The sequence below is a fragment of the Echeneis naucrates genome, chromosome 4 (assembly GCF_900963305.1).
Source record: "Echeneis naucrates chromosome 4, fEcheNa1.1, whole genome shotgun sequence".
Taxonomy (NCBI): domain Eukaryota; kingdom Metazoa; phylum Chordata; class Actinopteri; order Carangiformes; family Echeneidae; genus Echeneis; species Echeneis naucrates.
Window position 1 is genome coordinate 12,306,471 of NC_042514.1, and position 13,542 is coordinate 12,320,012.

Below are 13,542 nucleotides of genomic sequence, written 5' to 3' on the forward strand. Positions count from 1 at the left end.
GATGGGAATGCTGAGCTGGACGACACTAATATTGCCTCATCGTTGAAGCAACTGAAAAGACACTCAATTTCATTCAGTATTTAATTACTGTGTGTTTGTTGTGTGTTTGTTGTAGGTTAAGGACAGCCATTTGAAAATCTCTCCTATGGTTAATGGTAAGAAACTATTGGGTTTTCTTTGGCTCGTTCTAAGGCAAGCATAAATTGTGGGTCTACGACAAGACACTGACTCCAGTTTCCTGCAAGTCAGATGTGCTACACAGCTCCACATCCACCACCTTAACTCACCACAACCGTCCGTCCTACAGTACCTCATCATATAAAAACCCAGTGCTACCTGTGCTGGGACAAAGAGCTGGCACTGGATGTATGCCTGATCATTAATGCCATCCTGACACCAAATTACACATTTGTATTCCACTCCTGAAACAGTAATGCAAATTAAATGAAATCTAGCAATCTAACCCACTATTTAGTTTGTTATTTTTGGGAATGATTCCTTATCTGAGTTGCAGAAATTAGCCAATAGCCAATATTTAATGAACGATACATATTGACTGAACTAAGATCAGTCTCACCCCCCAGGTAAATACACACACACACACCATTTATCTCTTTCTCACACTCTCATGCTGTTCCTCCTCACTTCCTGACTGCCTGGTGTCGCAGCAAAGCACTCCTATCTGACCTCTAAAAATATGGCGACAGCAGATTTGTGACTCGTGCTGATAACCAATCAGACAGCTCGTGTCGTGCAGGGGAGACGACCCCCGTCGAGCTTTAAATCACATTTTCTCTTCATCTTTCCCTCCCCGGGTCTCTCACTCTTATTTATTGGTATTGGCGATGGTTTTATTTGGTGCCGACAGATAGTATGGTGAGTTCCTCAGTGGGCTATAGAGAGGCTGACAGCCTGAGAATCGGAGCTGATCAAAAACTAGGTTTTATCTGGAACAGCATCAGAGCAGAGAATGCGATGGAATGTGACAGTGGTCGGTGTGAAAAATAAAGTTTGACTGTCAGAAATATCTTCCCACAGACGGACAGTTGTTCAGAGGCAGAATGGGTCCCACCTCCTGTGCATATGCAGTTTGCTGTGATCAGAGGTGCTACATGCCGAACACTTTGATCCTGCTGCGACACGTGTCCATCTGCTCTACAAGTGCCCAATTGCACACACAAACAGGCACACAAGCACCTGCTCTCATGTTCAAGCGAGTATCCAGCCATCAGCATGCAAAGGCCAAAGCTTTGATCAACAAATAACGCTGTAAAGAGAGGTTCCGCTCACACATGGACACATGAAGTTTACTGAGAGCAGTAACACTTCTGGTCGGGAGGGGAGTGATAGTTGGCTCTCACCACACCTCTACATCTGACCCCAGCTCCTCTGCCAAGCTTCGACCCATTCTTTTATTAATTAAAGCCAATTTTTAAGGTAATTAGATTGTGATCATTTCTCTATCACAGTGGCTAGTTGAGCAATTCTATTTAATCAGTTAGAGAAATTTAAAATCTAAAAGTGATGCGGTCGACAACTCCCTACAGGGTGTGCTCTGCCTCTTGCCTCCTACACGCTGGGGCAGGGCCCAGCCTCCTGTTCCAAAGAACACAAGTGGGTAAGCAGAGAGCAGCTGGACGGACATTTCCACAAGTTTCATTACAGACAGATCAAAGCCAGAAAACCATTGATGTGTGTGAGTGGAGTTTTACTGTCCCACGCTGATTAAAAACCATTTTATGAGACATTTCCCCGCCATTATTATGTGATTATTCACAGGGAGACAAAAGGGAAGGAGGTGAAAAGGAAAAATTGGGACAGTTTCTCAGTCTGAAAGCTCATACACACCATAATGGCATGTCAATGTCAATTGAAAATTTTGAAATGTTGTAATGGCAGCGACTCAGTTTTCAATTAATTTCAATGTTATTTTCAAAAATAAAATTCTTTCGGTCTTGATAGCTACTCAAAATGCAAGTATGAGTTTTCAGACCTTATGGAGCCAATTATGGCTGTTAGATAATAGAAGGAAAGCAAAGCTCAAAGACTTCCACTCACATTAGCATACATTAGGTGCATTATGCAGTTTAGTTAGTATATTTCGCATTAGTAGAATTAGTAGTAGTAGTAGTTTAGTAAAAAATGCTTCAGTTAGTACATTTGGTGTTAGTATTTTTAGTACTTTTGTTAAATTATACATCAAAAGGACGGCAAGAAAGAAAAACATGTTATTCAAGTAAAACAAGGCAAAAAAAAAAAAAAAAAAGGTTAAGAAACAGAGCAGCATGTTAGTTAAAGGGAATCAGAGACAGAAAGCATGCACATGCAATAATATATGTTAGTTCCTGGTTTCATTTGACCACTTCAGCACAGTTTTGTGTCTTGCCTCATATAATATTCCTTCTAGACTTTTGTTTAGTTTTGTTTTGTCTGGAACAATACTTGTTCCAACCAAATATATTATTCTCAAAGCTCAAGGGTTATGCTCGCAACATTAATAATATAGAAAACATTTAAGTGTATTCTTGATCTTGTAAATACAATCCAAATCAAAATCCAAGTTTTTCTAAAGCAACCACATCATGTGGTCCAAATCACATTATTGTTAGGCAGATTTGTCTGCTGGCATGCAGCAGTTATGATTTCTTTGAAACTATAGAGCAGTAAACCTGATGAACAGCCTTGATAAGGGACATTTGTTTGTTTATTTATTTATTTTTTTTATTTTTTCTACACTTAGATGACTAATTGCAAGGCGCATATTTTCTTATGTTCAGCCTTGGCAGGTTGTTCTTCTTGAGTTCAAGCGTTGCCAATGTTTGAATGAAACCAGCAACGTGTATTGATTGATTAGGAATCAAGGAATGATTCCTTTGAAAACTTGTAGGCTATATTAAAACCAGACTGTGGCTGTGGCTGTGTGGCATATTAAATGAGTCATGTGAATTACTGTGTGCATAATGGTCAGTGGCAAGTGGCAAAAAGTCGCAGATGCCTGGCACATAGCAGCATGACCAGATGGCCTTCTGCTGTCCTGGCCTTAGCCAGATTAATCTGATCCCTGACACATCCACAGAGCTGCTGTAAACCTCGCCACGCCAACCGTGCTGTTGCCAGATCACCATAAGCATAACATGGCTTCCATTAGCATTGCAGCCCATTCACCGAATAAATTATTATGCTGGTGACAGTGAGCCAAATAAATGGGACAAAAACAAACTGAACAATGGCAAGCTGAGAGAACCTCACAACAGCCAAGAGACTATTATACACTAAAGTGAAGATGGTGCCAACACAAAGCAAAGTGGTTTCCAAATGGTGGACATGGTTCTGGTGGTTTAAGTACATAATAACAACACTTAGTGTCTGTAATCGTGCTGCTAGTAGCTAAAATGGTAGTCAGATCTTAGCTGAAATTAACCATGTTATACACCCTGTTATATACATACAAATGTAACTGAGGATGACGCAGCATTTCCACTGGAGAACTGGCAAAATGACATTAGGCTTTTCTTAATACTGCTAATTTAATCAATTCTGTTACGATAAATGAATCTATAATCAAATGAAAGGAATATCAAAAATGAATCGTTCTGACTGGAGCCGACAACACTTTAATCAAAACACCAATTCAGGTCAATTTTACACTAAGTCTGGGTTAGCTACTGTTTGATTGTATTGCAACCTTTCGCAATTAAGCAGCTGGAATGTTGAAACTTTATAATGGTGAAAGGACACTGGCACTTTATTTGATCTCAGAGGACATCATCCAGCAAATTATCCTTGTATAGCTGTGTCTGTCAGATCTTAAAATAGAATTAAATTTAAAAAATAAATAAATAAATTGATAGACTATTTCTCCTCAGTGATTGTGATGTTGGCACATCGGGACGGGGAGAAAAGGGTAAGAAATATTGCTGCAAATATTACAGCATATCTAAATGCAGCCTATTCACTGATCAAAGCTTCCTCTGACCTAGAACAGCTGAGGAAATGTTTGAGCCTCAATTGGCTAATTTACAGGAGAGAACATCCAAGCAGCATGGCAAAGGTCTGTTGATGAAACACCACCACACACACATGCACATACAAACACACATATCCACACACGGTTGACACGGTAGCCTGTCAACATTCACAATTTGGATTCAAAAACAGAAACAAAGCAAGTTTACACGAAGAAAACATTCGGTAAACATGATTAATAATGAACAATAAAGTGATATTGATAGTGCAGTTTATATAACAAAAGAAATGATTTTAATGATTTCATTACAGTTTCATCAGGTCTTCTGCTGTCTTCACTCAAGTGAATGAAAAAGTTAGAAGTTTATTTCTGGATCCTCCAGGTCTGCATTGTGCCTGCTCTTGTATTTATTGTCACATTTAACATAAAAATATCTCAATAAAAAGCCTCCTCGAGGGCAAGAGAGGACATGAAGTTTCTCAATACATTTTGCGCCTCTTTGTACTATGTACACATATGCAAAATAAAACCAAATTAAAAAGTTTATCTAAGTAGTCTATCAATTTAAAATATTGTGTTTCAGGGTCAGACACTTCCCATATCTCTGAACGAGCTGTGTCAGGCCTGCTGGCAAAGTCAGGATGCAGAAGAGAGGAAGGGGAGAGGAGAGAGGTGGCACAAGAAGAATAATGAACCCAAATCATTGGGGTATTTGTTTCAGGAAGAAAAAAACAATAATAATAAGCATGAAAATAATAGTCCTCAACACTTAGCCAGCAGGAAATAAAGTAACAGAAAAGAGAAAGACCAATTACTGCATGGGGCTGAAGAAGATATATGGGGGAGGTTGGAGGATTGCTGGTAATATCTGAGGATAAACATTTGGGATAATGCCTGTGTGAGAGAAAATGGTCTTCAAGTAAACACATGTGGTCTTAATTTGGATACAATTAAAAGCTGGATTTGATGTTTGTGTGTTTCTGGGTGTGTGCTGCATGCTGAAAAGAATGACATGCTCTGTATTTTGTCTTCACAGACATTCACAGTGATAAAGATAAAGCTAATGTGGGTATGAACTTGTACAATAGAACAAACTTTATTTTTCTTCTTACTGCTTTTGTTTTCTTTCTGGTAATTTTTGGGTTCCATATTCACATTTGGAAAATGCCCACATAGACAGATTATAAATTAGTTACTCATTAACTATCATATTAATCAAACTGCATCAGTACAATCAGTTATCCTTTAGAAACCCTCATCTGTATCTTGTTCTGCCTGATTGCTGCTCCTCTTCCTGCACAGTCTTTTCTCAAGCAGAGAGGCTTTTCAGATGTGATTGCGGTGCTGAAATTGGAGCAGAGTTAGAGAAGCCGTGCGAAGCAGAGGAATGGACATTTTACTGGCCAGGTATATCTTAAAACAATCAGAGGCTTGATGAATTGGCTGAATGGCTGATGTATGGCTGAAATGGAAGGGTTATTTGGAGAAGGTTTGAGTCAGGGAAATGCACCTCATCAATCAGCATGATTAAAGGTTTTGGCTCGGCCAAAACAAACTCAACAATGTGAGGGTCTGGTTTTAAAGGCATATTCCCCAGGGAGGTATCAGGAGCATGTATTGCATACAGTTTCAGTGAATTTTGAAGCATTACACCTGTTCTTTTGGAGCTTACTAAATGTTAAACCACTGTCACGTTTTCTTAACTGTGCATTAACAACAATTTTGTTATATTCTTTGACGAGATGGGGGAGGATAAGGATGTGTTTAGAGCAAAACAACCCTTTCTGTGAGAGTAAATTGACATCCCTCTAGCACCCCCTCAGCAAAAGAACAATCTGAATAGTGTTTTTGCATAATGGAGAATTTAGGTTCTTACGTAGTTAAAATTTTAAAGAAACCATAACCAACCCTGCAGCAGTGTGTCCCACTATAAACCAAAGAGGGGTAAGATGACAAAGACCATTAATACTTGCAAGCCTTAAGAATGACTCTTTGACAGCAGTATAGCATTGTGTTCCATTAACACCCCATCTGCACACAGGAGGAACAGCTAATTCATTAAACACACATACGCACTTCCAAACATGCCCATGGAAAGCCACTGACAGTAGTGTACTATATGCATGGCCCATGGCGAAATCCATTGTAGCTGAGGCCCCTTAAACAATAAATACAGCTTTGCGTCAGTAGCTCTGCATATTTAAAGCCACTAATGGCTTTTTGCAAAGCTCTTGCTCTCTCATACACCCTCTAAGCCAAGGAGAAAAATCACTGGCATGAGAGCAGGGTATTCTGTCAGCAGAGCAGCATCTCAAAGTGAACAGGTGCTGCAATGGCTGTCTGGTTAAGGTGGACCACACACTTGAGCCAGTGGAGGCTAAGTAGCTGGCTGGGGAACATAATTACAGGTCTAGGAGACAGCTGAGGGCTATTAATGAAGTAAGATGTTAGCAGACACCACATCTCTTCCCAGTCTCTGAGCAGACGTTCTTAAAATCTAATTTTTGAGAAAAATCTCTTGGTTCAGGAGGTGTTGTGAATGGCCATCCCAGTTGAGCACGTTGAGGCTTTTAGTAAACACGCCATAAAACTGAGGAGACTTCACATGCACAACAATCTGAGGTTTGTATTCAGTGTGTCCGGCTGTCGGGAATGGAAGCAGAATCAGGTGGGGATCGAAGAAAGCATTCTTAGTTCACAGTACACCAAAATGTCACTGTGTCATGTTTGAAATCCCAAAGAGTCCATTTGAAATGTTCAGCACTTCAGTCTTCCATCAGGGCTAATTGATCCACGCACTCTAACATCTCTAACCACTGCTTGCTTAGTTTTTGAAACAATATTAAAATGCAAAGAATGCAAAGAAACAGATTTTGTCATCATTCAGGCATTTGTTTCATCACCATGGTGACAAGGATGATGTAAGTGCGGTCATTGATACAGTATATGTTCCTTTAAAAACAAATCAAAGTAACTCCCCTCTCTCACTCTGAGATCTAAAAGAAAGGAACCTGAATATAGACTGAAGTAGCTTGACCCGCAGTTTAACACACTTTGAGTCAATGACAATATCTCAAAATAAGTACTGAGAAAATGTCCGTGAATAAATGAAACATATCCTTTTTTTTCCATTTCACTCAATACAGGACTAAATGGCTTGTTCAGACAGATATTTTTGGCAGGGAAGCTACTTACAGAACTCACTTATTATACTTACTAAAAATCGAATGGCTGACTGGAAAGCCCAGCGGTTCTACACCTACTTATGTCGAGTGTGCACGCCTTCCCTGTCACTCACACACACAGATATGCACACAATCACATGTTTGGCGAGGTAAAACTGTACGCTTTTGTCCATTGCCAGGGGGGTAAACAAACACACAGGGCCTAATCTGAGAGCAAACAGCGGCGCCTCATGTTAACCAGCAGGGATACAGTTTCTCTCAACACTATGAGGCTTGAAGCAGTCAAGAACTGAAGAGAAAGTGAGGAAGAGGGAGAAAAAGAAAGAGACGTGTCTAAAATAATTACTAGTTAAAAATGTGACTGATGGATTGTTCTTTCCTTTATATAGTTAATCCTGCACTTTTCTTTTCATCGCTAGCAATTTCCATTTTTGCATATTTTTGAAATCTCTTTTGCAAAATGGAAGGATAAAATTGGTAAACAATAATCTTAACATATTCCAAACTGGAAAGTGTAGCTACTGATATTTGAGCATTAGAGCCCCCCCCACCAATAAGTCAGTTATAGTTGTCTTTTTATCCAATATTTACAGATAAATAATTTGGCATATCAATTAATTAGTCTAAAAAACATGAAAAACTGGATAAGTGGATAAAACCTTCTTGATGCTCGAGCCAACAAATGCAGCATGGCTTTTGATTCATTTTGTGTCATTCAGCTAATGCTTACATTGATATGTGCGGTATAATCTTGTCTGTGTAATACTGTTCTGCATGCTGGGACAACCTCCTGTTCCATCATGACCCTGAAAAAGCAGTAAGTGGTTATTGAAAAGGAACTAATGATTAGTTAGTACAGATAATGGAGGGCTTTCTTTAATATCAAATTCTGTGGTTTGGCAGGGATTGAAGGTTGCTAGCAGGATGGGTGAGGAGCTCCTTTACTGGCTAATAGACGGTTACATTTCCAAGAGGCATGAACAGCCAAACTTAAGCGAAGCATTTTTGTTGTCCACGTCCGATTTAGCCTGTTGCCCAAACCTGAGCAAGCCATTTAATTTCAGACTTTTTCAGGCCTCTATGTAGTCACAGCTGTGGATTTATTTAATAAGCTATCTTCTAATTTTTCAAACTTCATCATCAGCTTGTATAGTCTGTCTGTAATAGACTGTGTACACAAAATAGTTAGAGGGAGGACAAATATGTTGTGGCAGATGAAGCCCATAGAAACAGCAATTTGGCCATTTGGCGTATTAGGCACAAATGCCTGCCATTTTCCTATTTTGTGAGTGTTTTTGTTCCCCCCAAAAGATGCACAAGGCTGAATATCTTTTACGAGATCATATGGAAAAAAGTTTCACTGATATTCAGTATTTGCAATGCAAACAAATAAAGATAAATCACGGGAATGAGATCCATGCCCAAATCCAGACTATAAAGACCACCTGCAGAGGACATTACTGTTGTGATTCGCATTCTGCCTCCATCAACATCTATAAGAATCAAGCTTAAGCATCGACGCATTATGCTCATTCTATATATGCTCAGTTACAATAAACACACACACGCGCCCCCACACAAATGGTATTTCAGTTGAGTGAAAGGCGGATATTGCTCCATATCTTTATCATGGTATGGTTTAGTAAGAGAAGGGAGAAGAGAAAAAAAAAAAAACAAGTGACAAAAACTACTTCGATATGAAACTGGTTGCTTCCTCTGAAACCAATGAGCGCAAAATCTCATTTTTAAGAATGAGCCGGCAAACCTTTGTACCCGCCATGTGTCACAGTATATACCTGCCGTCTGGATAAGGCAGTGACATCCACATACAGGGGGAAAGGAATTAGGAATCAGACTAATGAGAAGGGAGACGATAGAGGAGAAAGGAAATAGAAAATAGGGATCGGAATGAAAAAGAACGGACGAGAGACAGATTAATATCTGCTATGTGAGAATCAAGTGAAGGACTGACACGAAAAGTAGCAGCAACCGGGTTGGCATGTCATGCCCCACCATAAATTTCGCTGATGAATACGCAAGGTATAGTTGCTAAATCACAAATCATATAATCGGTATCATGTACATCTGGTAAAGGCTTGTTGGAGCATTTCTTTTGCTGGTAGCAATATGGCCAGGAGATTGTTTTTGGATAACCATGCACCTCGATGAACTAGGAGTGGTGAAAAGCACAAGCACAACCCCGACATATTAAAAACCATCCTCTGAATGTAAGCGTGATGAAGAAATGATTGAAAACTGACAACCCACCAGTTCTTATTATGACAACAAGAACAATACCCAATGAAACCAAGTGAGAAACCTCAATTCCTATTGAAGAACTAGCAGGTGATGGTCACAGGTCATTAAAAGAAATGTAGAAAGAAAGAACAAAAGCAAGAAGGGATAAATGAAGGTAGGGGGAAAAAAAACGAGACAAAAAAGAAAAGCAGTCAGGAACAATTATTAATGTTCGGACTCAGACTGAGCTCTGAAATGAAACCAGCAGTGAAATCAAAAGGGAATGGTGGAAAGAGAAAAAGAAATTGAAAATATTCAATTCCTACTTTTAGCCCTCAGGCCAACTAATGGAATCCCCAAGAAACCAACAAAGCCAGCGCAGGCACAAAAGGAGAACAATGGTTGTGTATCACACTTTACAGCATGATCCTTACCTAGGACGCCCAGCCGGTAGTTAACAGTTATGACAATCACATTTCCATAGCTGGCCAGGATGCTGCCATCAAACATATTTCCCGTTCCTTCCATGTAGGAGCCCCCATGGATGAAAACCATCACCGGCTTGGGGCTTCCACTCTCCCTGATGTCTGAAGGAGGGGAGAGGAAGAGGAGGAAGAGGAGGAGGTGGAGAAGGCAGAGGGACTGATTAGTTGACAGATTGAAGGTGACAGCAAGAAATGCAATTTCAATCCAGGAGGCTTTAGCCACATCTTTCATTTGATTATTTTTTTCTGAGTAATCTTGGCACACTGGCTTTTTTAATGTGGAGACCTTGTTAGTTTGGGGCGTCAAACCGTTTATTTTTCTACATGAAGGCCGTGACATGTTTGTGGTGATTGGAAAATGCTGTTTTCTTTATTTATTAACCCATACTAAATTCCATATAGGTTTTAATAAAACTGAATATTTAATGGAGCAAGTTTTAATTTTCCTACAGGCAAATGGACTGTCAACATGCAAGAGCTGCAATCTAAACTGTCATACAATGTTGAGGTAAAACTTGTGCAATTAATATGGAAGAAAATCTCATAAAAATCGCATATTAGGCTTGGCAATCTTATGAAAAAGAACCACTTTATTGAAACTCTAATTTAAATTCATGTTAACACTGCCCGGTTGTTTTGCTGTAGGGAAATGTTTGCCTAGATTTTGTGATTATAATGTATGTGAGGCCATTTTTAGCTTAGGTGAAGTTAAACACAAGTGAAAATTGATTGGAACACTTGCCTTTTCTTTTTGCGTTGCTTCGGCTCTCAATTAAAGTAAAATCATTTCCACAGTTACAGTGTAATGAAGCACCAGCTAAATGAAATTTGTGGTAGATGCTGAGTTGCCATATTGAAATCATTTAAAACTGTGGGTTTTTCCTTTTAACAAAGCAACACTGGTCTACATTTTACTGTGCTGCTGTACATGTCAAGGTCAAAAAATGGTTACCTTGTTAATAGCAGCAGAAAATGAAGTATGAAATGCTTTACATCTGGCTGATTAGAGCAGGAAAAAAGGACGGCTGTATTGTTAAGCTTTAGCCCTTGACGTAGTTTTAATATGGGTTATGTTTTGAACTAAAGGGATGAGAGGACTTAGAGAGATCTAACAACATGCTGCAACCCACATTCAAAACAAGGTTTCACTTTCATCTTCTGTATCCTAGAGATGAAGCTTTTCATCTTACTTCCTAACTCTCTCCATCACTACATGCGGCAGCAAACATCGTTTATCCCACTGATGTTTTACCACTGACGGACTGGGGTCCAGGGAGAGATCAGTGAGTCTATGGGGAATAAAAAATTAATCAAGCAAGAAAATGGAAGAGCCTCACCTCGGAGTTGAGGAAGTAAAAAAGAAAAAAGAAAAAAAAAAAAAAGTACGGTGAGGAAAAGTGGCAGAAAGGTAGGGCTGAAGGTTTCCCTTCAGTATTTCACATACGCCAAATCCTGGGGGTAGCCTGACCCAAACCCAAAATCACGCACTTTAACAACATGGGGACTAAGTCACACTGTCAAAAGGAAAGGGTCTTTATGGGGCTGTTAAATTGAGGCCCTCACCAAATGTGCTTCAGTGTGTTTTCAATGATAGAAATGCCACAATTTTCCTAGTTCATAGGAAAGCCTACCTTCATTTGTGACTGATAACGAAGAAAGATGACATTTCTGAAGAAACAAGTCATTATGTCACCCAAATAAGAATCTGTGAGTGAAGTATGTAAAGTAAAGCAAAGTATGACTGTATGTCTGTATAGTGCAGGAATTGTTTTTTTTCCAAAAGATACATTTTAGTAGATATATGAAATGAAAAGGAGATTATGAGTAAAAGAGAATCTAGCAGGAAAAAAACATAAGACAGACCTATATAATCTCCTTTTGCGTGTATACTATATTATCTACTGTTTGTTTCCATCTGTGCAGAGCTCATTACATCACTTCTATCATTCTCCGTCCTTTGTGGTGTTTTTTTGGTTGGATTTTTAGAGTGTGCGCATGTGTGTGTACCTTGCAGTACAGTTTTGTGTGTATGCTGACAAAAGGAAAAAAAAAGACAAGAGGGACAAATGACAACAAAAAAAAAAAAACAAACAAACAAAAAAACTCATCATACTGGTAATGTGATGTTTGTTAGAATAATGACAGTGAATGTGAGGGTAGTAATGGTGATGCAATAGTGACATGACAGTTGTAGTGGCGGTGATGATGATAACGGAAAAACCCTTTGTGATTGAAAAATTGGAGCATGTCGATATCCATTTCCATGACAGTCATTGAATTTGGTCATTACTATTTAGTATTAATAATGGATGATGGCGACGATGCCCATATCTACAATTAAATGGCAAGAATGATGATGAAGTGGGATGAGAGATCATGTCAATAACTCTGTTGATGACAGTGATATCAGTGTTAATACAGAAGGCAGCCAACCAAGATGATGATGATGATGACGATGGTGTATATGACGGCAGTTACCTTGATGATGATGGTGGATATGAGAATATAATAATTGTGTTTATTATATTGATGAAGTTGCCTAAGCATGTATGGTGGCAAGGGTGAGGTCGACTGTGACAACAACCACGGCAGATCATGAGGATGGTTTATAGTTTTGTATTGGTTTAGCAATAGAGTTGATAATGATGATGGGAACGGCCACCTATGACACGAACAATGTCGCCGACAATGCATGTAACATTGGGCCTCCAGCCTTGACAGTAACGCTACTGATTATAATGACAGCCACGGTGAGATTGGCAATGCTGATGAGGATGCTTCTGGTAATTCTAATGGTAATCATGAAAATGTCGGCCTTAACAATGGCCAATGGAAGCCATGGAGAACCCCAAAAGTGACGGTGAAGGCAAGAATGAAGATAGTGGCAGTGATAATGAAAGCCATCACAGCAAAGGCGATTTTCTTGATTATGATGACATCCAGTGAGTGGAATACAATCAAGACAGAGCTGTGATGATGAAGATAAAGAATGAGGATGACGATGACGAGGACTTGCATGATTGAAGATTGTAGATTTGTTGATTTTATAAATCCTCTTGGGAACTACTCATCATAGAGAAAGTTTCTTTTTTTTCCCTGTTAAAGCAAACAGAACATGGATGTTTTGGGTGTTTTTTGTATTGTTCTACTCTTTGTTGGAGTTGTGTAATAAGACTTTTTTTTCTGCACAAGTATATGTGGGCTCAGCTAGTATCACATGAACATAATTCACCGCAGACAGATACATGAGCGTGGCTGTTCTACATTAGCTGTCTCAGACGGTCAGTGGTAATGAGGTAAGATTAGGATAAAATTGTCTTGGCAGTGGCTGTGCATTTGATGGATTTACCTGAATTTACCTGGGTTTACTGGCAGAAACAACTCCCAGTGTATATACACGCACATACAAGTTACCTTGAGATTTTAAGTTTATGCACTCCAGCTTTCTCTCAGTATGGTTTCCTGGCATCCTTCTTTGGACACCACTTCAGGTTTCAGAGCCAAAAAATTGCTCTAAGCCTGAGCCTCTCCCTTCCATCCCCTAATTTATCAATTAATCCTCATTCAGATGATTGCAGATTTCATCTCTTCCCATCATAGTTCTACGCGCCGTGAGCTTGACTACTATAGTCAAGGTGATTTCTGAAACTGAAGACGTTATTATTTG

At 39.3% G+C, this 13,542-nt stretch overlaps 1 protein-coding gene across 6 annotated transcripts in view; it reads right to left on the bottom strand.

The window, feature by feature from the left end:
• The window catches only part of nlgn1 (neuroligin 1), a 239,751-nt gene that overhangs the window by 143,686 nt on the left and 82,523 nt on the right, over nt 1–13,542 (bottom strand). For 5 of the 6 annotated variants that reach the window (XM_029499462.1, XM_029499467.1, XM_029499466.1 and 2 more), the window contains one exon: nt 9,825–9,977. In XM_029499462.1, coding sequence (XP_029355322.1) covers nt 9,825–9,977 — 153 coding nt within the window. The remainder of the gene's footprint in view (nt 1–9,824; nt 9,978–13,542) is intronic. The other variant, XM_029499464.1, reaches the window with a different exon arrangement.